Source organism: Coturnix japonica, chromosome 8 (assembly GCF_054131305.1).
Source record: "Coturnix japonica strain WE chromosome 8, WE-NBRP24, whole genome shotgun sequence".
Taxonomy (NCBI): Eukaryota; Metazoa; Chordata; class Aves; order Galliformes; family Phasianidae; genus Coturnix; species Coturnix japonica.
In genome coordinates this window covers 10,906,715-10,931,064 of record NC_140670.1, presented here as the reverse complement: position 1 = coordinate 10,931,064, position 24,350 = coordinate 10,906,715, and the positions used below count along the sequence as shown (strand labels likewise).

The window sequence follows — 24,350 nt, the reverse complement described above, 5'->3', positions numbered from 1 at the left end:
GATATAATCTCAGCCCAAATTTGAGGGTAGTTAAGAGCTGCCTGGGCCGGTGTGCCCTCTGCATCCTTCCAGGGACAATGACTGGAATAAAGCACAACCCAAAGAGGGAGAAGGAGAAAAATAGGTGGTAGGGAAATGCTCGCTGCTCGTTGTGCTTTGTCTTTGAGGTTTCTATCTGTGTCTCCTTGTGTGCTCTGTGCTGCAGGATCCCTGGTCCTCTCAGGCTTGGTGGGGCTGGAGGATTGCTTGACATCTATAGTACAGCTGTTGGGCAGAGGTGGCTGGGGCTGTCCTTGTCCTCTCTGATGTGTACAAGTAGCTGCTGGCAAGTAGATGCTCAATGCAGTGGTCAGTGCCCATTTTCTCCCTCGTTTAGGGCTTGAGGGGGAAGAGAAGCTTTGAAAGCCCTTCCTGGGAGCAACTGAAAGAAAAAACCTAAAACTGCGACTTATGGGATCACTCTTCTCTTCATAGCTTTCCACTTTTAGAACAGCCTCTGAAACCTCCGTGATTGCTTTCTTCTCGCCTTCAAACAACACAGCAGCTGGGATTTAGCAGAGAGCTTTGTTTTGAGTTTGGACATTAACATTTTGGATTCTACATCTGACTAAGGGTGGTTTTTTTGAGCACGGGCTGTCTGCTTGAGGCAAGGGCAGCACGAGGCAAACCTGGGCTTGTTGCAAACCTGAGGGACTGCATTCATTTTGGAAATAGCCCTTCCCTACCCCTTTTCTTACCCATTTACTCCTGCTACTGTGATGTAGCAAGCACTCCTTGGAGTTCTGAGACAAAACACACATGAGCCTCAATGAGGGGCCGCGGGGATGCTTGCAAGGTGTTGTGCAAGCTACTAAGAGATGTTTCCACCTGTGGCTTTGCATTAAGTCAATTAATTTGGGTATTTTCATCCCGTTTATGACAACTTCTGCACAAGTTGTTCTGTGGTTTTGAAGGCACTCGAGGAGGCTGTGTGCTCTGCACTTGCAAGAGGAAATGTTTTTGTGCAGGTGTTTCCACAGGCCCTTGGAAAGCTCTTTCTGGAGAGGCAGAGCATTCCATCACGATGCAGAGATGCTCCCGCGTGAGCGCAGTGACCGGCTGCGTGCTGCGAGCAGCTGGCTGCCAGCCCTCGGAGCAGCAGTTGTAGGAGCACTTAGCAAGAGATCCTTTGTCTGAAATATGTTTTTAATAAGCCATGCACTGAACATATTCAAATAACAAATAAATTCCTGCAAACCTCTCTCTCTTTGCAGACGGCTCGCAAAAGAGAAAGGCTAAATTAATTGAACGCTTTAGTCACCGGGGACAGTTGTCCAGCTGTAGCAGAGATCTCCAGATGTTTGCTTGCAGAAGGGAATGCTTTCATAGGAAAGGAAAAACACTCGTGGGTATATTAAGTCGGAAACAAATTTACAGCTGTGATCTTGTGTGCTTTGCCTTGCACTCCCACCAGCGACCACAGAGCTCGGTTCCAAGGTTTCCTGTGGCAATAACCGGCCTCTTTATTTCTTTCTCATTGCTCTCCTGGCCACATTTACACATCTGTGATGTGCAAAGTGAGGTGATGGCCCCATGCAAGCCTCCCAAGCTTCAACAAATGTCACCCTCTTAGTGCTCTGCAGCATACCGTGTACTGCAAGAACAGCTGGACCCGTGCTGCTTGCTGTTGGAGCTGTTGGGCTTGCTTTTGGCTTTTTCTTGGAGTATGTTCGCTTTGCAGGGTGGTAGACTGGGAGAGGAGCAGGATGCTACAGGTTGTGTTATGGCCACTAGGAGCTTGCAGTGTGAATGGAAGTTTTGGTAGCTGGAAAGAGGGGAGCACTCCCAGCTTAACATCACTTGAACTCTGGAGCTCTGCCCAACTTCCATCCAAGAAGTTTGGCTTTCTCAGTGCAGGAGAGTCATCAGTCCAGCACGCTCCATCCATTTCCTTCAGTTTTATTTTGCTTGTTGCTCAGCAGTCCAAGCGGATTCTGAAGCCCCGTGGCTGAAGTGCCCCATTACTCACAAGCAAGAGGACAATGGAACGTGGGGCCTCTCTGAAATGTCTCCACTTCAGCCTCATTAATAACCACAACGCTGGCATCACTTGCTCTTAAATAGCCTCATTTATCAACAAACAATTTGCCGCAGTGTGGTGGCGGGGAGGCAGATAAGCTTGTGCCTCGCTTACCCAGGCACCACCTGCCTGGCTTCTCCCTAGCTTCTCTTTGGCATTTGAGAGGGAGGGAGGTGTGCTAGATGGGGTATATCACCAAGGAGCTGCATTGGGTCAGAAGGCAGCTGTAAGGCCAGGAGTGATAGTGGATGGACTAACACATTGAATGTCTTCTATGTTGTGTTTTCCAGCTCTTCAGGCTGCCCAGAGCTGTGGGTGCCCCATCCCTGGAGGTGCCCAGTGCCATGGATGGGGCCCTGGGCAGCCTGAGCTGCTGGGAGGCGGCCAGCCCACTGCACAGGTTGGATTTGGGTGGGCTTTGAGGTCCCTTCCAACCCAATCCATTCTATAATGTACGTAACCAGGCTGTCACCTTTGGGGAAAGTCTTCCAAGCACCCATTGGTTTCTCTCAGTTCACTTAAGGGGTTTGTTTACTTCGCAGGGAATGTAACCTGACCTTTCTGGGCATCACGTTTCTGACCCAACTAGTGAGACCTGCTTTTACTGCAAGACTGAGAGGTGCTAACTCAACTTGAGAGATAAATCAGCATGGATTTTGCTGCATCTTCATTATAATGAAGCAGAATCCATCACTCAGCACACGTTTTGAAATCTCTGAGAGTTATGGTGACAGTCCAAGGCCAATTTGCTTATGGATCTGAGGTCTGCAGACAAAAATCTGACCACTGGTACCATCTTCTGCCCACAGCCACTCAGTGGGACTCCTGGTTTTGTCCAGGTTCTTCTTGCAGGAGGTGAGCAGTGTGCGGTCCAACTCACTTTGTGCTGGAGCAAAATACCCAGCAACGTTTGGCATCGGGACAGCTGTATGCATTTATTCCCCGAGCTGCTCAGGGAGAGCAGAGCAGCTGGGCCACAGGCAAGCTGTAGCACGGAGGGTTCTGTATTCCCTGTGAGGCTGAGAGCCCCAGGGAAACTTCATCTTTCACAAAGTATAGATGAGATTTCAAATAAGATGTGAATGAATCCTGCTCTCGCTTCCCCTGTGCAAGTAAAATGTGCTGACGGGCATTTCTTGTCCCCATCCATAGGGATCAGCTTGGCAGGAAGGCTGGGGACGTGTGGCTCTCAGCAGCACAGTCTCAGAGGTGCCATGCCTGGAGCATGGCAATGCGGTACCCATGTGCCAGTGATGAATTGGTGTTGTGCAGCCCTGCTCAGTGCCAAAACAATCCTGGGACCTCATCTGGGCACTGCAGGTGAACAGACTATCTCTGACTTAAGATTATTTGAAGAACAGCCTCTCTTGAGCTGCATTACCTTGCCTGGGTAAGATGCAAAGCACTCTGTGTGTCATCTTATCATTTATTTAAGCCAAGTAACAAAGCACCTTGTTAGAAAACTACTGCTTTTCTTCCCTGTGACCAGGCATGCTTCCAGAAAGCCCAGTGTGGCTGCGGAAAAGCAGTACCTACTTAGTGCTGCGTGTTAGCTCGCTTCTCTCCTGGGTAAGTCTCAGCCTCCCTAGTGCCAGTGCAAGTGTTGCTCTGCTGGCTCAGCATTCTTGAGATCTAAGGCACCCCTCTACAGTTAGCAAAGGAGGCTGCAACAGGTCGCCTGCTGCTCCTGATCTGTGAAGCTCTTTGCATGGTGCCATGGTTTCATCTCTTGTAGGGTCAGGAGCCCCTTGTTATCTCTGTTCTCACCAGCCGGCAGGCAGAGCGCAGCTTGCCTGGCTTTGTTCAGAAAACAGCTCTCTGTTCCCCAAGCAGGGCTGACCCCAGCTCTGTGGTGCAGCACTTTGTTCCCAGTGCTTGTTGGTTGCTGCCTGTAGTTCCACAGATGTCTCTTGTTTCTGGAAGCAGAGTGATGCTGTGCTGACAGCAGTCCCTACAGGCTGACCAAGGGCAGCTCATGCTGCTTGTCAGGGAGTCTGGTGTCAGTGGGAACTAGACCAGCAGGTGGGGCAGATCCTGCTAAGAATTGGCTGGGGGAGTTAAATGGGCTTCCCCCCTGCAGGCTCCTCCAACCCATTCATCCCAAAAGCTTGTGGGTATTCATGAGGCAGGTATTCACCTCAATCTGTGAGTTCCACATTTTTCCTTTTCTCTGCCCATCTCACAATGGGGAGAGGATGGCTGTAGGGTGCTGAGCTGCCTGCAGGGTCAGAGCATAGCACCCCAAAACTGCACTGTGGTGTCAGACCAACATGGGCAGCAGTAGGAAAACAGAGTGAAGGTCTTGCAGTCACCCACAGAACTGTTTCTCTGCTTGATCCCCTTGTGCTGTGATATCTATGCTGGAGAACTGGGTGGCATTTCCTCCCCAGTGTCGGCACCTGTGACAGGGTATCCTATGCTTTGTGGTGGTTTAATTAGCTGGAAACCAGACTCCTTTCTTTTGGAGGGAGGTGGGGAGGCTGGGAGAAGGTAGGAAGGAACAATGGAAATATTCCTTAGACTTTCTGGGCGGCTTCTTATTTCAAAAATTAATTAGAAAGGGATATCCTATGGATTTAGGGTTTAAACTTTGTATCAGAAACATTAATCAAGCCTGCATTAGTAGATTCTCCTGGAGGAGCAAGAGCGGATGCATATGGGTATTTTGGAGAGGGGCATGGGGCTGCATGGAGCTGTGCCTAGGGCAGAATTTGGCAGCATGGTATTGGGATGGCTTTGACTGTAAAGGCAGGGGATTGGCATTCCCAAGTGGGTTATCCCACAGCTTCTCATCGGTCTGTACTCCAGAAGCACTGCGGCTTTCCCATGGGTGCTGTTGTTGGGTTGGCATTCCTTCCTCTTGGCTCTGCTCTGCGGTTGCTGATGCTGGGGCTCTTTTCCATCACTTAGCACCTTAGTGGATCTTATTGCTGTGAAGTTTTTGCTAACCTCAGATTTACATTTTCCTTTGCTATGTTGGCCCAGTACAGGCTGGGAACATCCCTTCTCTGTTTGCAGGGCTGAAGAGGAAGGACACGTATCAATGGAGGTTTTGGACAGAGCAGCTTCCCAAACAGAACTTGTATTTTTTTTTTACAGTGCGAACAATAGATGGAGCAGAATTTGCATAAATCTCATTAGAAAAAGTGCAAGTTTCATAAATCTTGTGATAAATTAATGTGATATCATTCTGAACGTGATGTATTAATTTTAGGGTGAAATGAATGGCTCTCTGATCATTGTTAGTAATTACAAGGCTCTCAGGCAGCGTGGAGAGGAAATTATTTTTAAGAGGGTTTTTTTAGTGTGGGAACCACTTGTACAGTGGGAATACCTCAGCAGACCTGCACTCCTCCTTTTACAAGTGCTTCTTTTGTTGCTTCACTCTCCTGTTTTATTGATGCTTTTGTATATACTTCTCTCTTCTATGCTTGCGCAGCAGGGAACACCCACCTCTGCTGGGTTCACACACTGCTGGTGCTCTCCCTGCTCCCAGGCTGGATGTTTGCAGGACCTCAAGGGGTCTGAGGGGAGGAAGGAGAGCCAAAAGAGCAGGGGAGATGCTCTGGGCCCATATGCAGCAGCTTCCAAGGAGCTGAGGTGCCAGCAAGTAAGCAAAGGCTGTAACTTCGTTGACATGAAGACGTGAGCTTTTGGCTATCTTGCTGTCCATGCTGCTTTAAGACCCATGTGAAGGCTGAGGGAGGATGTTGCTCTTTTAGCCCTGTGTAGCTATTGTTTTTTGCTGCAGGGATGGATGTTGCCTCTCTGCCTACGTTCCTGCTCAGCATCTGCTGGGACAGCCTCAGGGATTCTTTTTACTTTCATGATAAATGTCAAGAATGTTCACTATCTCCCCAGGGGTGTTGTTTTTTTTCTTCTTCCCATTTACCTTGCAAAGTGTTCAGCAAATGGTGAAGGAAACTAAGAAAGCCTTTGGTTATCACTCACTCTTCTCACCCTTCCTTTCAAACAGCTTCAGCCACCTCCAAGTAGTGAGGGCTCTTCCCAAGGTTCGCTGTTGCCTGTCAGCTCTGCTTATGGATGCCATCTCAGCACCAACTATCCCACTTAAAAATACTAAACGCAGCAGAGAAATTACAGGCTCCATCTCCTGCTCAGCCTTTGAGCACCTATGGAAGGCTCTTCTTGTGCTTTTCAGCTCCCAGAGTGATAAAATCACTCAGAGGAGATTGTGACTGCACAGATTTGCTTTCTCTCTCTTCCCTGTCCCCTCCATGCTGAGATATTTTCTCTCCCATAGGTAAGAGGTGATGTGTATGGTGCACGTGGGCAGCAATGGGAGCAGAGGCAGCTCTGCTGCTGGGTAACCTGATGCTGCCCAGAAAGAGGAGCCTGTAATGGTGAGCTCAACTCGAACTGTAGGAGTGGAAACTATCCTTACAGAGTCCCTCTGGAAAGTTTGGGTTCAAATGCTGGAACCCTTCCTGAGAAGGAGTGTTGAGTTTTTGCTTTGGAAATGAGCTGGAAGCCAGGTGGAAGAAAGGTGTGGAAATGCTGAGAGGGTTGTCCTCGTTACCCATGGTATGAGGTGAGGTATCCCTGAGCGTACCTGAATGATAGTCAGGGTGTAACCTGAAAATACCTGCATGGCATGAGTGCTGCTGTTATTGCTCACCCAGCTGCAAGAAGGTAAGGGCTTCATTGCAGAGGAGTCTGGAGCACATGGTGGGTAGGCACTGGGTGCCCACATCTTCATTAACCACAGGTACACGTGGTGATTGGGTTGGAAGGGACCTTCAAGGTCACTGAGCTCCAGCCCCTGTTGTAGGTTGCTTGATCTCCCCCAGCTCAGGCTGCCAATGGTCCCATCCATGGCATTGGGCACCTCCAGTGATGGGGCACCCACAGCTCTGGGCAGCAGTGCCAGCACCTTGCTTCCCTCTGAGTGAAGAATTCCATTCTAACATCTAACCTAAATCAGATGGGGAAACCACCCTGGGAGGTTGGGATAAAGGAAGGCAGAAATGAGGATGTAGAGCCCCTGGTACTCATAGGAGATGCCCTTTCCCCCGTTGACTCCCCTCCCTCGCGTGTTGTGAAGGTGACATGCCATATGGTTGTTCAGCAGCACAGAAATGTTGGCATTTCCTCTTTCTTTATAAGAGAAAAAATATTTGGGAGAACATCATGGGGAAAAAAAGCCTTTTTTTTTTCTCGTTTATTTCTTTTCTGAAAGATGAGAGAAAAAATGAATTGCAGACAAAGGGAAGGGAGGAGGTGGCAGATGAGAAGAACAGAGCTTGGACTTCAAGATCAGATCCATCAAATGCCTCAATGGAGTGTGTGAAGGGTGGGGCTAATTGGGCCACCTGCACTGGGATTAATTGTTCCCATCCCTTCTGAGGAAGGAGGGGAACAGAGGTGCTGATGGCAAAAGAGCAGAAGCTGAGGGGCTGCTGGAAGGCTGTGGCAGTGGATAGGATCCCCCCCAAGATCAAGAGGAGTGAGCATGTGGCTACAGCCAAGGAGAAACAGGCACTGGCTTTCAAACAGGGATTAAAATGCTTTTAATATTAAAGTGCCGCTGATGCCTGAAGCCTTGAGCCCCAAAGCCAGCTCAATCAGCGAAGAGATTCCCATTAACTCCACTTGGGTATGGATCAGACCTTTTAAGAGAGCATCTTATTAAGAAACTAATTAGAAACCTGTTGCATCTCAGTGCTCTCCATCGTGCCCCATACAGGCTGTCAGCATCTTGCTCTGGCAACTGCACTCCCATGTAGTTCTCCTTCATTCTCTGTTCCCCTGCTTGGCCCCGGGGCTCAGAGCTTCTAGAAACTCTTCTTCCTCATCCTCTTCTTGAAAGCAAAGCCAGTGAAGAAGAAGAAATACATAGGGGTTGGCAACTGAAGGCAGGATGTTGAGGCAGGAATCTCTCCCTTTTTGGGGGCAAAAGTTGGATGAGAGGCGATGGCTTCAGGTTGTACCAGGGGAGGGTCAGGTTGGGCACTGGAGCACATTTCTCCTTTGAAAGAGCAGTGATGCAGTGGTACAGGCTGCCCAGGGAAGTGGGGGAATCTCTGTCCCTGGAGGTGTTGCAGAGCTGTGGAGATGTGGCACTAAGGGATGTGGAGGTGGGCAATATTGGGCTGGGTAAGCTGAGTGGGCTTTTCCAACCTAAGTGGTTCCATGGTTCTATGATCCTATGAAAAGTATGTCCCCATATAGCAGCCAGACCTCACAAAACAAATTCCTACAGGGATAAAACAATGACAACAAGCTCCTGAGGTCAATCAGAGTTCACGACTTGGAAAAAGAAGGAAATCTGTGTACGTGTGAGAAGGGGAGAGAAGTAGCTGTGATTGAGAGAAAGGAAGCAAAAGGAGACAAGATAAATTGTGATTATCTGCTGGAATCAAGACACTTAACTGCCCTGTCTGATTCCTGAGGGGAAATAAATGGAGCCCATAACTTTGCTCTGCAAAAGGATAATTTGTCCCTGTTTCCTCAGCCTAGGCCCGTGTCAGGTTGGTTCTCAGGTCTGTGGCAGCAGCAGCTCCCAGAGCACAGCCCAGACACTACTTTTCATTTGCAAATGCCCCAAAAGGGGTTTCTGATGAATATATAACTCCCTGTCTGAGGGAGCTCACTTCTTCTTGCAGTTGTTTCCTGCACCTTTCAATGCAGCTGCTCATGCTATTCTTGCAGTCCTTTCCCAGTCTTCATGCTGCTGTGCTGCAGGAGCAGCCTGCACACCTGCCTTGCAACACGCTCCTAAACTTAGCTTTCTCCTAGGGAGAACCTGCAAAAATATGCAAAAATCAGAGTAATGGATGTCATGGAGATTGTGAAGTCTCTTATCTTGTTTTGGGAGCTCACTTCTTGTTATCTCCTCTTTAATTTGTAATTTTTGTCTGTATACAAGCTTGGTTCTTGTTTCCCACAACGCGCGGTGCTTGGCAGGGATTTGGCTGCACGTGGTGGGCTGGCAGCAGCTAAGGGTGCAGGTGGTGGGATGTCCTCAGCCCACAGCCACTTGGTGCTGCCCCCCAGATTACCCCAGTTAGGAACTGAATTCCCTGCCAGCAGGAGGTAACTGGAATGCAGGGTGATAGAGAAGAGTTAAATGTTTGTTTGTTGCCTGATTTTTTTGTATGAGTGGGTTTGCAGCACACGAGCCATGAATGCAGCTATGATTAGAACAGGGTGGGACACAGTTTTGCTGTTCAGCAGGATTTTTAACATCTTTTCCCTTCCACCGTGAAATAGAACCGAGACCTTTTGGGGTCTGAAGCAGAGGAAGAGCACATAGGCAGCTCCCCCAGCTCGCTGGTAACCTGCTGGTCTGCATTTCTATACGAGATATAAAGGGGGAAAATCAGTTTCTGCAAAATGGAGAGGAGTGATGCTGGGTTTACCTTGTCCTTCTTATGGGCTTTCAGTGTCACAGGCATGGTCACAGGCTTGCCCATCTCCTGGGGCAAAGAAACCTTTGCTAAGAATGGCTTCAGATGTCCTGAAATAAACACAAACCAGTAGCTTGTTTCATATGAGGACTGTGAGGTTTGAGAAGGCGTAGGGTCACCTTTCATCTCTTTACACTTGCAGTCATCAAATAGATAGGCAAGTTGCTGATGGATTGCCTGATCACAGTGCTCTGGGTCTTCACCCATAGTGTCTTTGATCAAGACCCAAATCTGCACTGAACCTGTGAAAAGGATAGATACGTACATAGAGAGATCTATAGATATATTTTTTCATTTTCCAGTGGTTAGTTGTAGTTCCTCTCAACTAGAAGTACTCTATTAGAAGTACATTCTTCTAATAGAGATTTGTCTGCTTTTGGGCACTGGGTCTTCCTGTGCTTCCCTGTGCTAGAATAATCATCTTTAAGTGTTAACGTTTTTCCTCATTGTGGATGTGCTTGAGACAGCCTGAGTCATCCCTCTCTCTTTTGTCTTAAATGTACCCTACTAAAACAACAGGTGTTGAGTCTCCCTTCTCTGCCATGGTGCCCCACCAGCTTTTCTTCGAGGACATTTGGAGTGGGGTTGTGAAAACCTCCTTTATTATTATTACTATTCTTTTTTCTATCCAAACAGATCCAAATTACCGAGTGTTTCACCTGACTGCTCCCTCTCCCCTGCTGTTTGCCGTGCTGTCAATCTTTGTGTCACCTGAATTTATGCCGACAGCAATTCAGCATCGCACTGGGATGTCCCTTACCTGCAGCCAGTGGCCCTGGCACCTGCTGGTTGTCCTCAACTGAGTGCACTTGCTGGTTATCCTACAGTGCTAAATTTTTAATCAGAAAGTCACACAGCACTAAGTCAAATGTCTTACAAAAGTCTATTACTTCTTCGCAGTTACCTTTATCTGCCAAAAAATGTAATCTCATCAATGAATAAAATCGGGTTTGTTTGACAAGGCCTATTTTCCATAAAATTATGTTGACTGGCATTAATTACGTTCCTATCATTTAATTCTTTATTAATGGAATCTCATATCAGCTTTGCCATTATTTTTGCCGTGATTGATGCTGGACCAAGCGGTCTGTAATTGCCTGGTGCCAGGCATCCCTGCTGCTCCAAGGCAGGTCACCTTCATTCTCATCCACATGCTTTAGGGTTGTGGGGTGCCTTTGTGCTGCCCAAAGGGGGGTTGTGGATGTCTTGGGTGTCTGTAGTTGCATTTCAGCACCTCTGTGAAAGTGTATTGAAGAAAGAATAAAGATGCCCCACAGGGGAGGAGATGAGGTGCAAAACTGTATGAAAAACAGCTCTGCGAAACATGGCTTCAATGGCCCAAAGCTGCTGCCTTTGTACATGGTGGGCACAATCCTGCTGTTATTGCTGTCCTAGTCATTTTCCCAAGAATTGCATTTTCAACTTCAAAGAGAAACCAAGAGGAAATGCCAGTATTTGTGGCAGTCTGGTTTGTGGCCCCTCGCCTTAGAAGGGTCAAAGATTCTTCCAACATCTGTGGTGCCCAGGATGGCTGGCAAGCTGAGTATTTTCAGGGTTTTGTAGAGCCATAGAACTCTCTCTGTTGAAAAAGCCCTTCAAGATCACCAAGCCCAAACACCAGCTTGGCCTACCAAGTCCCATCGGCAAACCACATCCCTTTACTGCCACATCCACATGTCTCTTGGACTCTTCCGGGGATGGGGACTCCACTACTGCCCTGGGCAGCTCATCCTAGTGACTCTCCATGAAGAAATCCTCCCTACTGCCCAGTCTAATCCTCTCCCTAAAAGCATTCCACTGATGATTTCTTTTCTCTGTCTCACAGGCTCCTCAGTGACCCAGCTGATGGCCCGGGACCTGGACAACGATCCACTGGTGTATGGTGTGGTTGGTGAGGAGGCCAGCAGGTTCTTTGCTGTGGAGAGTCTCACTGGAGTCGTCTGGCTCCGGCAGCCCCTGGACAGAGAGGTAACAGAGCTTTGCCTGGGGTTCTCCCCATCTGGTTGCATGCGACCCAGAAATCCAGGCATAGAAAGCCATCAGAGAGGAGTGGTAGGGAAGGGGGAGCAAGTTCTTATACGTATAGGGGAAAGTAAGAGTTCAGGGGAGAGAGAAAAGCTTGGAAAGGCAGAGGGAGTTGCAGCAAGATAAATGATGCAGGGAGAGGGAAAATAGAGCAAAAGAAGAAGGAGCCAGATGTGTAGAGGCAAATGATGATTATTTTTTAAGGTCTTTTCACTCCCACAAAGATTCAAAAGAAAGCAGTTTTTTACCAAAAAAGCCCTGAGCCAAAAAATGTATGCTCTCCAATGAGGGGTGTGGGCAGGCACGAGTGTGGTAGATTTCTCTGGTTTATTTTGTCTACCCAATTCTTAAGGTCAAATACTCAACAGGGTGTTTTTTGTCTCTTGCTTTTCCTTCCTTCCCCACTGCCTGTCCAACCCTGAGCAGAGACAGCAGGTTGGATGTCCCAGGAGAGAAATCGCCCTGTCCCTTGTGCTCCAGCTACTCTGTCATCCTGCAAGCAACACCCTAGACAGGAGATGGGTTGGGTTAACCAGTTTAGGGGCCTGGAGGTGGTATACTAGGCAAACGCAGTGTTAGCTGGTTCCCAAACCCTTCCATAGGATGAGATGCTGCCCTGCTGCAAGCAGTGCTCCCAGTATGGGCACTGACAGCTGCTGCTTGTCCCTACGCCACTCTTATTTGGAATATATCACCTGGGCTGCAGCACAGGGGGATGCTTCCCACTGCTTTCCAGCTGAGCTTTGAGCAGGATCATTGTATCTTACTGTGCTCAGTGCTTTAACCACAGCAGGGACTGGGGTGCAGAGGGATGCTGGGGACAGCAGGGTGCTTGGATGGGGCTGGAGACCAAACCACCAGGTAGATACAGTGGTCAGATCTGGGCTATCCGTTAGGCTTCATTCCTTGGTAAAACATGAGCAGCATAATTGCTGTTGGGAAAAAAGGTCGGGAAGAACAGCCCTGCCTCAGCTAGCAATATCCTGCTCCTGACACCCAACATTCCCCTCTCACCAGTGTGTCTCTCACCCCAGCACCTGTGACTGTAATACTTCACAGTTTCAGGACAAGCTGTTAAATCAGTTAAAGCAGCAAGGGGCACGGAGGACTGCACGGGGATTATTGAATGCATTCAGGGGATTTCAATCTGTTAATTCCCTGTGCTCATCCCAGTGCTCTTAGCAGCATGGTATCCTGGGGGCAGGTATTTTTGGGAAGGAGGCAGCAGTGCTCTGGGAGCTCAGTTGTGCACTGAGAGCTGAGGTTCCCTGCATCTTCCCAACCTTAGCAGGGTATTTCTCAGTGTTGTTAGTCCGCTGGAGCCCTGCTAGCAGCCGTGCTTCTCAGCACTTATCCTCAGCAGAGGTAATTGCACTCAAGCGCCCCTTCTCTTCTTTTGAAGGTCCTGAAAGCATTTTGCATGTAATAATATTGGCTAAAAGTCCCAAGCCTGCCATCTGCAGATAAACACTCCGGTATCTTTAATTATATGTTTTTCTTCTCCTTCCCTTTCAGACCAAGTCAGAATTCACGGTTGAATTTTCCGTCAGCGACAGCCAGGGGGTAAGTGTGACTTCTCATTTCATGGTCTGCAGCATGGGCAGAGGGGAGTGGAGAGGATGGGTCACCCTGGTCCTGGAGAGTGGGTTGGGGGCAGCACCAAGGCAAGCCAGCGAAGGGGAAAGCAGCCACCAGCTCAGGTTAGCTCCTGAGCCTATGCATGAGGCTGATGCCAACTCACTGTCTTCATCCCTGTGGCCACAGGTGATCAAGGGAACGGTCAACATCCAGGTGGGAGATGTGAATGACAATGCACCACGGTTCCACAACCAGCCCTACAGTGTCCGCATCCCCGAGGTAGGTGCCTCACTGTGCGGTTGCTGCTGAGCATTCCATCCTGGATGTGGGAAGGAGAAAAATGATGGGGTCTGTGGAAATCAGGACTTTTCCTGTGGGGGCCTGGAATGATAGAGGTGGGAAATGAGGGCCTTGAATGCCATAGGTGAGAAGGGGCCAGCAGAGGTCACCTGGCCTAGCCTCCCACTAAAACAGAGATCATGTCAGATCAGGTTGCTTGAGGCTTTATTCAGCCCAGGTGTTGAATATCTCCAAGGTTTCCATAGCATTCTGCCACGCTCTACCAGTGCTGGCATTTTCTTGGTGAGAGCTTCTGCACCTAGAGCTCGGTTTGGCAGAAATGCCCCTCCATCTGCTGGTGCTAGGAGGACAACAAGCTCAGGGCATTGTGTTTGAAATGGAGCTTCTCCTATTGTGCCCTGTTCCTCCCTGAGCACACCTCAGGGCATGGATGAGGTCAAGTATGTGTGTGTGTGAAATCAAGCAGCCTCCAATGTTGGAGAGGTACAAACAGTTGCATTACCATGGTTTATCTCATTGTGCTGGGCTCACCCTGCTGCGAGGACGAGCTCTGTGTTAGGCAGCCTATGATGTGGGAGCCGGGAGCTTGTCTCCTGGTCACACTGCCCGCCTTGTGCCAAGTCACCTGAAACCTTTCTCCCGGGTGGCATGGAGCCAGAGCCATTTCTTCTCCTCCTCGCAGCACGGATGGTGCAGAAATGACTTGGCAGGGGCTGCATGAGCTGCTCCACACTCTCACATTTCTGCCTGGACTTCTGGATGCCAACAGGTGCATGTCTATCATTACTCTCCTTAAGAACCAGTATTGGAAAGCTTCAGGTTGGGTATTAGGAAAAATTTATTCTCCAAAGAACAGTGATGCAGTGGTACAGGCTGCCCTGGGAGTCACCATCTCCAGGCGTGTTGCAGAGTTGTGGAGATGTAGCACTGAGGGACATGGTCAGATGGGGGTGTGCTGGAGTTGGGCTAGGTGACCTGAGAGGGTGTTTTGAGCCCAAATGGTCTCATGATTCTGTGAGTCTATGGTGAATCCTTCCATGTGTCAGCCCTCAACCTCTGTGTCAAGCCCAGGGAGCAGGGGCAGCAAAGGCACTGGGTAGGAAATGGAGGCTATGAGTGCTTGGGGCACAGCCTGACATATCCCCCCACGTACCCACTCAGCCATTACAGCCATGCTTCTTTAGAGGTCGGCCTAATCTAATTATAAGGCACTGTGTGCCAGTTCTCAGTTTCCATCCATGATCTTTAAGCAAGGGCACCAACCAGAGGTAATGAGCCACGAACCCGTTGCTCAGCCAGTGTCCTGCAGGCACTTCTGTTCCTCTGCTGGGCAGACAGCGTTTCCTTGGCAGACTGTGTGCAGGCAGGGGATGGATGGGGCCCCTCTGATGGCTGCAGCCCACAATGGGGTGGGCAGGGATATTGCCCACGCAGCTCTCGAGGTAGAGGTGCTCTTCTGATTTGGCTGCAAGCAGCCGAAGCTTAGTGTGGGCACAGGAATCAGGTAGAAGACAACACTGTCCCTAAGCTGTCCCCATGCTCTGACAGCCCAGGGCCAGCAGCAAGGCTGCAAGTTCCCAGATGTGTCTCAAAGACCACCTCTGGCTAATGAATGAATGGGGATGGGAGCTTGGGAATGGAGCGCAGACCAGCAGAAACACTCGTGGTTTTGCATAGACTGGCCCTGTGCAGAATTGGCAGCTAATGAGGGTTTTTCTCTTTTTAATTTTGAGATAAATGGATGTATCGATTTGCAGTTGTCCTAGCTAATGGAGCAGCAACAGAAAGGCCATTTAAACCTCGCCGCTATTGTGCAGCGCTGGGAAAGTCAAAAGAAGTGTGTGCATAAATAAATGGAACATGAAGTAAACTGACCTTTAAAAACAATACTGCCTCTAAACACCCATCCCAGCATTTTCCGCAGTCTGTTTGATTCGTGAACGTGAATTATTTGGACACGGGCTGCCGTTCTCCAGCACAAGATGGGGATGAGGGCAGCGGGCACCTGGCTTTACCACGGCTCTGAGGGCATAGTGCAGCTGCTGCACATCTCCCATGCTCAGCAGGTCCTCACCATCCCTAACCCAAAAACAGCAGAGCATGGGCCAGTGCAGGACATGGGGATGGCTGTGGCATAATGACACATCCCATCTGGGTAAGGGCAGGCCACTGGCTGCTTGTTGGGAGGCAACGAGGCAGCGCGGACGCGCTCCAGTCTGTAAAGAAAGGGGAATCCTGCTAGAATTGGCAACTTAATTCACCAAGCTGGCCTCGACAGAGCTCATTAAGTTCTCGTGTATTCATTTCAGGCTAATGGCTGTCATGCTGACTGCTGTTTGATTTGCTGTAATAGACTTTTATGGCTTTCCAGTTTGCGAGGACGTGTGCACCGTGCCCGTGCCCCATGGTGCTGCTGGCATCCATCAATGAGCTGCTCTCCTGCTTGCTGCACTGACCTTCAGGGCTCACGCTCCTCCTGCGTGCAGCCCTCGCGCTTCACCTCTCCCATGCCCTCCTCATCTTCCCCCAGCCCTCGAGTACTGTAATTCTGGGAGTCTTGGAGCTTGGCTTTTGAGTCAGGGAAGATGTGCTGCTGAGCCTGCAGCTGGCTGGTGGGGCAGTGCCTCGGTCCCTGACAACTCCAATCTGCTCTGTCTGATCTGTTTTTACATTTCACTGGGTCTCTCTGGGTTGCTGTGGTTCAGCAGTTTTACATGGAGCAGATCCAAGCCCATGCACTGGTTTTGTGGTTCCTGGCATTGAGATGGGGCTATATCCTCGGCCCTGGGTTCCTACTGGGTTTCCCCATCCCACTCCCCAGGCATGAGGCCGTTGGAGGAGCATGTAGTCTGATTATGACTTCGTGGTGAGCTCCACTGCTTCCAGGAGCTGGGGTGCCCAACATTTTGCGTTCTTCAAGACACCAAAGCCCTTCCAAGGCTGTCATATGGGGTGATTCTGAGCATGTTGGCCAAGTTCAGTCCATGGCCTTCTCTCCAGAGCATCAGCAGACGTCATGCACTGACAGAAAGTTTGCTTAATTGTGCACTTCCTTGCTCGGGAACTTATCCACAGGGATTTTCCTGTCTTCTGAAAACCCTCTTTTCTGTTTTTACTTTTAATGATTTATGAAGGAAGGTGTGTCACTGGGCTACATCTTCCAGCAAAAAGCTGTCCCCACCAACAAGTACTTCAGACTGGCTAAGTGATATTAATTACAGCAGGACTCTGTTTTCCAAAGACATGCAGATCATTTCTACGCGCCACCTACTGATCTGTGCAAGGCTTGTATATCATCCCTGAGCTTCTCTCTGCTGGAGAAGGTCTCTAGCCTTCCCTCCATCTTCCAAACACCTGGAAAAAATGTGCTCCTCTTTTGTTTATGCCAACAACAGCAAGAGGTGAGGTGGGACAGGCTGCACCCAGCATCAGTTTGGTAAAGGCCAGCTTGCAGGTATCACACCTCCTGTACTCAGCCCCATTTCCCCCTTTGTTTTAATGGTGACGTGTGGACACTTGCCATCAGCAGTCACTGCTGCTTGGAAGTGGCCTGCGGGACTGAGCTTTCATGGGCCATCACCAGTTACCATTTGCATCCTTAATATGTCAGTGTGGTGAAAGCAGCATTTTTATGAAGCTTTTTTTTTTTTTAATAGTGTGGAAAGGGGAGAGAAAGGAGGAGACCATCCTGCCCTGTCCCATTACACAGCCTGGAAGCAGGCCGTGCTGGCTAGTGAGCAGAGATGAGGAGGACCAGAGAAAGCCCCCAGAGCCCTAGCTGTAATTAAAATTATTATTTTTCTTTAATGGTAATAATGTTGGTAATTACATCAAGTTCCCTGCCATCCTGCCCAGGAACCTTCAGGGGCTCGTATAACTCTATAGCAATGGCACTGAGGGCTGATGCTGCGCATACGAAGCAGCTGCGATTAGCACGAGCTCTGGCTGCAGCCCGTTGGTTGTTGCCTTGCATGCACTAAGACACCTTTTGGGTTATTTTCCCCTTTCTTTAAACAAAGAGGCTTTGAATTGAAGGCAGTGATAACAGAGCTGATAAGAACGGTGTTCCCACTGCACAGCAAAGCGGTCTATAATCATTGCTGAGTGCTTTCCTTCCTTGTTTCTTTTTCCCCCTCTGCCCTCTGTTTTTTTTCCCCTGTCTATATGCTTCTGTGTGAAGTCAGGAGCGGCACAAGTAATTTACGATGAATTATTTACCCCCCAAATCCAGCTTTCCCCTCCTGTCACCAACCCTGCACACAGCGTATCGAACTCCTCGGCAGCACTTCCCATGCAAATTCATTTATTTATGGTGGTGTTCGGTTGCTGTTTTATTTTTTGTTTGTTTGTTTGTAACTTGCTGGAGAGACGAGGAACAAATTTGTGAATTATTCAGGCTTTGCTCATTAAACATCACTGGCCAGAAGCAAGTTGGTTCCCTGTTCTGGGTAGGCGATGCAGCTCATCCAATCGTTTGCACAAGGAATTCCATTCCAGCCTCTCCTTTGGGGTGTCCATACTTGTGTGGACAAAATACGTAGGTTAGAATGAACTCAATGCTCTCTCTTTTGCTTCAGGGATCTGGTCACCTTGTGTTTGCTTTGATGCTTTTCCTCTTTCCAGATTTTCTGTATTATTATTTTTGAGAACCTTTAATTACTTTTCAACTTTGTCCAGCAAACTGGTGGAAACAGAGCCAGGTTTGAAGGGTCTTCCTTCTCTTCAGCAGCCTTAAAGGCGGGTATACTGCCCATCTATTAAAATGCCATCTCTTAGCTGGATGAGATAATCTCTTCTGAGAGGGTTTCATCTGCTCTGTAATCACTAGGTAGGAAGTAATGTCCCTCAAAGAAACCCAGGCTTCTCCCTCCCCTCTCCACCCCAGCCTTTGTGATCTGCTGAGATGGGGCCATTTCTACAGATTGGATGTTAAAACACATCTTTATATGCAGAAAATCACCGAGTCATGATTTTGGTGGCCATGCCGTGGGATGCTCTTTCTCATTTGTGATGGAGTGGCTGCGCTGTGACTGTCTCCTGGAATTTGCAGGCAGGGACCACAGGAGCCCAGAAATGTACCAGGTGTCAGAGCTTGCACTGCTAAGCTTCTAGAGATGGCTAATGTTAGAACCTGATGATTCTATGGTGGAATGTCCTTTGGCATATTGGCTCTGAGTTGAGTTTGTGAGTATTGATAGATACCCACTTCTGCAGGTTGAATATTAGGAAATATTTCTTCTCTGAAAAAGTGATGCTGTATTGGCACAGGCTGCCCAGGGAGCAGTGAAGTCACCAATCCTGGAGGTGTTGCAGAGCCGTGGAGATGTAACACTGAGGGATGTGGGCAGTGGACAGATGGGGATGGGCTTGGATTGGGCTGGGTGAGCTGAGAGGGCTTTTCCAGTCTTATGATTCTGTTATTGTACGATCCTCCCCTCTGAAGGTCGCTGGCATGTGAGTTTTGGTTGTTATCAGCCATGTGTGCACTGTGATGCCAGATGGAGAGTGTCTCAGGGTCCAGGTGACATCCTTAAGACCCCAGGGAGGGGGCAAGTTGCTGTCTGGTAGCCCATTCCTTGGTCTGACAGAACAGGAGACCCTGGGCCTTTAAAACACGTGCCCGAGGAGTGAAATGAGAGACGCAACAGAAACTACTGGGGCGTAAAACTCCAAATGGCGTGGAAGTAATGCGTAAAGTGTCCTGGAGATAACAGTCATTTCCACGAGGCAAAACTTGGGCTGGCTCTGGCTGGATGCTGCAGCAAGGGGGGGGACAGCCTGGAAATTAGAAATAGTCGTGCTGCTCTGACCAGTGCGGTGCTGGGGTGGGCAAAGGGATGGGAAGGCAGGAAAAGGGGGAAAAAAAAACATTTGGAGATGGAAGAAAAGTCAGTGTGGGGCAGTAAGCAATTCAGTGCCTCTGCAGGTCGTGCTGGGAAAATGAGGTTCACATTGCTGGAGAAATCATTTTAGGGCACAGGGAGGGAAAGCGGTGTGTAGAAGCAACAAACAGCTCGGATGGAAGTAGGAGGGGTGGCTTGGGTACAGCCTACAGACCTGTAGGGCAGTGACTGCAGCCAGATGGAAAGCATGGTGTGGGGAGACCCAGGACTACATTGTGGTGAATCCAGACAGCCCTTTACAAAGCAATGGATGTATTGCCATTGAGAATGGTCCCACCTGGCAGGAGGAGAAAAGAGTGTGTGAGCAGCACTGCTGTGCTGTAGGGGTCCCAAACCCATTCCTGAGCTCTGGGTGCCACTCAGGATGGGTGGCTCAAAACTCTTGCTAAGGCAGGTTTTTTTTTTTCAGTAAAAATGCTGTTTTTAGTTAAAATGGGAATATTTAGGGGAGCGCTGCCGCCCTGACAGAAAAGCTGTGCAGAGGTGATGCTTCAAAAGGACGATAAAAACCACTCACGCAATAGGTTCAGTCCAATTTCTTTTTCAGAATTGCGTTTTATGTTTGATTATTTTGTGATGTCGGGGACGGTCATGTATAATAAGTTCTCTACCGCCAGTCGTATTTTGTGGTAAAATAACAGAATAAATCAGTCTCTGTATTTTTTGAAATAGTTATATATGAGCGGAACTGCTCACATCGGTTCCATTACAAATGGGAGGAATTTGATTGAGGAAATGGTTTCAATCAGTGTTAGGCAGCCATTGCCTAATTTCCACCGTTAATTGCTGTTGAAACTTATAATGCCTGTGATTTATTTTGTCAGTAGGTGAATAATGAAGACAGCATGAGAACTGAATATATGGGGTTTGAGGCATTTTTGCTCCGAAAGGAAAAGTCTGAAAACTTTAATTCTGAGGATTTGTTGCATAGGTGACTTGAAGAGCATGTTTTTCCCCTAAGTTCAGATCTTGGGAAGTGTCCCTTAGCTCTCTGTGCTTTGATTTGCACCTCTCTTTTGGGTGTTCCTGGCAAAATGGGGCGAGCAGCCGGTGCTGCGTTTGGCTTCAGGTGGAGCTGCAGTCCTTTGCTCTGCACGTGCTTCCTGTAGGTGCTGCTCTGCTCATGGAGTCCGCTGCCACCATCCCCAGTGCCGCAATATTGACATCAGCCCCGCTCCCTTCCGAGCGGCAGAATCGGGCAAATGTGCAGGAAATGAGCTTTGCAAATAGGCTTTTGCAGTGTCCTTGCCTCCTCCCAACCCTCCCCAGCTCCTGCTGCGTCTCTGACACTCCGCCTCACTCTCCAAATGTCAGCCTGTGCTCCTTCCCATCACAAGCAGCTCGCGGGGCGGTCTGTGCACACGCGTGTGCACGTGCGTACAGGGTGTGGGGGAGAGCTACTTGGTATCTCAATACTGTGCATCCAATAGGGGTTGGTTCCTGGTATGTTGTTTGTCCCTCTCTTTTCAGGGGCTATTTAATCGTGCATCTCATACCCCGGTCCTTAACTTCATCTGTGATGTGGGTAGGGCTGGTGAGGTCTTGAGAGCTGCAGCAGCAAATAACTCTTGCTTCCAGCCCTGCTGGAAATGCTGTCAGCTGGGAATGGGCTGGTTTTCCTTCCTTTGATGGCACCTCAGTGTCTCTGCCTTGCAGAATTAATTTCTGAGCACCCTGAACACACAACCTTCCCAAGCTGCTGGGTGAACAGTTTTTCTACAATGTGATTCATCACCAATCCATCATCATCATCATCCTCTTAACCCCTGCTTCCAGCAGGTGGGTGCCTGGCCAGGAGAAGAGCAGGAGAGATGGGCAGCATGGGGCAGGATGCAAGTCGCGTCCCTTCTGCACGTTCGAGCTTGAGGTCGGGCTGCGGCAGGCATGCTTTTTTTGGGTTTTGGTTAAAAAGCCTCATCGGAGCGTTATGGAATCAGAATGTGAAGGGTAATTGAGCTGAAAGCCATTCTCTTCCCTCAGCCAGCGCCGCGGGAGCCACCATGCGCCCTCGGAGGCCACTCCAGGAATCCTGCTGATAGAACACAGGTGGGGAGAGCATCCCCCGGCCACGTCCCCTTGTCGCTAACCCATCCCTTGTGCCACAGCTTTTGGGTGGGCACTGGATGTGTTCCCATAGGGTTAACATGGAGGAGTTTTAAAAGCAATCAAACAAAAAAAAACCACGCCCCCCAAAAAACCTCAAAAATTAAAAACAAAAGAAGAAAGATAAGGGGAACCTAACTATTCCAGATAAACATCATCATCACACGCAACCATGAGAAGTGTTTGTATCTCTAATGTTTGATGAGTACAGGGACTTGGAGTGTGGCTGGCATGACCACCGGGAGGGGGTTAGCAGAAGACCCTTCCAATTTGGACCCCGAGCCCCAGCATGCAGCCTGCAGCTTGACTGTGCTCCTTGTCGCGCGTTATTGATTGCCGAACAGGCACAGCTAAGTGCCTCTCATTAATATTTGTTTTGGTCTTTTCCCTGCATTCCGATGAGCAGAGGAGATGCTGCTTATCTCTCTCCTGCAGGTTGTCTTTCTAGAGGATTCCTCTGGCTGGTGACAAACCTGGGCTGTGTGGCCGCCCGTCCCACTGCCGGGAGGAGGGATGGGGGTGACAGCTGACACGAGGTCTTGGGGGCTCTGCGGAAGGAATGTGTGGAACCAAAATTAGCGTGGCATTGTGAAGGAAAAGCGTGCCTGACTTGCACCATATAGCTAAAATCTGTGTTTCTAGGCTTGGCTTGATTTGTATATCTCTAAAAAGGAAGGCTTCCATGGTGCAAAGCTGTTTCCTTTCATCTCATATTCTAGTGCCCTTTTTGTTAGGCTTGACTTCATGTGGTCCATCCCAAGCCACTGAAATGGTTTGGAGTGATTTCCAGTTATTCAGGGTGTGCTTTCAAGAACTTAAGTGCAGCTCCTGAAATGAGAGAGTTCTGGTGTGCCTGGAAGTGGGGAAGAAAGCTTCTTTAATATGGTTGTTCCTCTGGCTTTTCAATGGTGAGCTGGGTTCATGTCTGCAATGAAGCAATATCAGAGTCCGTGGAGCATGAAAGGCTGCATTTGTTTGTGGGCTACAAATGAAGACCTGTCAAAAACCTTTTTAAGGCAGTGACAGAAGTTTTCTTTTTCATGATACATTTAACTGAAAGGCTTTGCCTCCCAGGGAGGCTTGGATCGTCTCTTTCTCCTTTTCCTCAAATTTGGAAAAATATGGAGGGCTCAAGATGGCTCTTCTTCCATTTTAATATCGTTCCATTTATTAGAGCCTTTTGGTGGGGAGGTTGGATCCTCTGGTGTGCTCCTGCTTCTGGGAAATAGCATGCCCAGAAGTGAAGGGGTGATGGGTTTTGGGAGAGATGGGGGAGAGGACATGGCCCTCTCCTTGTGTTTGAAGCACAGGCTTTGCCAGCTCGGCTTTGGGAAAAGGGTACAGATTATTTCCATTGATTTGGTGTCGAGAGCTGTTTTTCAAAGGGTAAATGTGTTTATAGGATTTCTGTCCTTTTGTTGTAAGAAGAAGGACGTCGTTTCTGGACACAGGAGTTTGCTAGAAGAGTGTCACATCAGGTCTTCATCAAGGTGTTTCATCTTGCAGTCCCACTGCCAGGTGTGTGCAGCAGGGCAGTACTCACAGCCACCCGCGGTGGCTGAACCTCGTTCTGGGCTCTGGGCAGGTGTTGGGAAGCTGCTTTCAGGTCCCACAAGCCAACCTTCCCATTCCTAGCCATGCCTGCGGCTTCTCTGTGCGTTCCTGAAACGTCTGCCCAGCTGTAGGTTTTGTGAGGTGATAGGACCGTGCGTGCACAGCACGAGAAGGGGTTGTCAGAACAGATGGGATCGCTTTTTGCTTCTGGTCTCAAATCAAGGGCTGTCTTAGAGCATTTCTGGGGAAGTTAAGGAATTGTCACAGCCAATGTTTTCATAAAAGCTTGGCAATTTGAATGCTTCCCTCCCTGTAAATCAAATACTGTGAGAGGATACGTGATGCAAACTTCATGTGAGTATGGGTTGATGGGCTCCATCCTCGGTACAGAGAGGTCTCCTCTAACTTGGGAGCTTCTGCATCGTGACTGTAGGGACATTCACAACTTCACTCACACTTACAGCACTTCTAGAGGTAGAGGTGATGCAGTGGTGGCCTGCTGCAGGCAGGAGGTGTTTTATTGATCTCTTGGTGGGGTGGCAACTTGTAAATGGGACCTTTTGCGCATCCCTTCCGTGAGAGCACATGTAGGGAGGTACAGGTCCTACTATGAGTTCTGTTATGCAGGCAACAACCCCATCCCAAAGTATTGCTTGCCTCCTCGCTTCTTCCAGCAGTGATTTTTCACCAAGCCTGGTGCTTTCCGGGTGTACCTTTTGGGTTGGGATGAAGGAAGTGCTTTCACTCAATAGATCTTTTATCAGGTTTTTCTGTTGCCTATTCCCTTTGGGTGTGGTTGGGGGATTTATTCTTTTTAAGAGATCATTCCACTGTCAGATATGAGTTCAAAAAGACTGGGGGGGGCTTTGATTTGATGCCAAGCAAAACATTCTGTTTCTGATCCACTCTCAGAGTGGGATGAATGGATGGATGGATATGTAAATGGATGGAAGAATGGAAAGGAGGAGAAAACTACAAACCCGTGGTCCATTGGTAAACTTAATGTCTTAAGTTTTCCTCATCAGCCCATTTTGCTTTCACAAATTTGTGAAACTGGGGGCTTTGTTACCTCTAAACTGTCTAGCAGCAACTTTCTCATGCTGTCTTTGCTTCACACATGCTTCTGTTCTGCTATCAGCACCAGCCGAGCCCTGCCGGTGGTCCTGCCAGAGCTCCGGTGCTGAGAAAGGTGCCAGACAGCTCTGGGTATTTTAAGCAGCATTGCTTTAATTCTAGCACATAACCTGTACCACTTCAGCCGTTTGCATGTCTGCTGGCTGTTGTTTCTATTTCAGCTGGAGCTGGGGCCACACGACAGGATTATTTTCTTTCTCAGTGCTATTTTGCCTTTATTTCTGCATGATGTTTGTCAAGTCTCACGTTTCTCATAAGCAGCGC

General features: G+C 49.0%; 1 protein-coding gene across 1 annotated transcript in view; it reads left to right on the top strand.

Annotated features, from left to right (window-relative positions):
• CDH23 (cadherin related 23) overlaps nt 1-24,350 on the top strand; it is a 124,576-nt gene that overhangs the window by 19,763 nt on the left and 80,463 nt on the right. Inside the window, exons 4-6 of the mRNA XM_085554125.1 lie at nt 11,315-11,457; nt 13,030-13,077; nt 13,279-13,371. Of these exons, the coding sequence (XP_085410251.1) occupies nt 11,315-11,457; nt 13,030-13,077; nt 13,279-13,371 (284 nt within the window). The remainder of the gene's footprint in view (nt 1-11,314; nt 11,458-13,029; nt 13,078-13,278; nt 13,372-24,350) is intronic.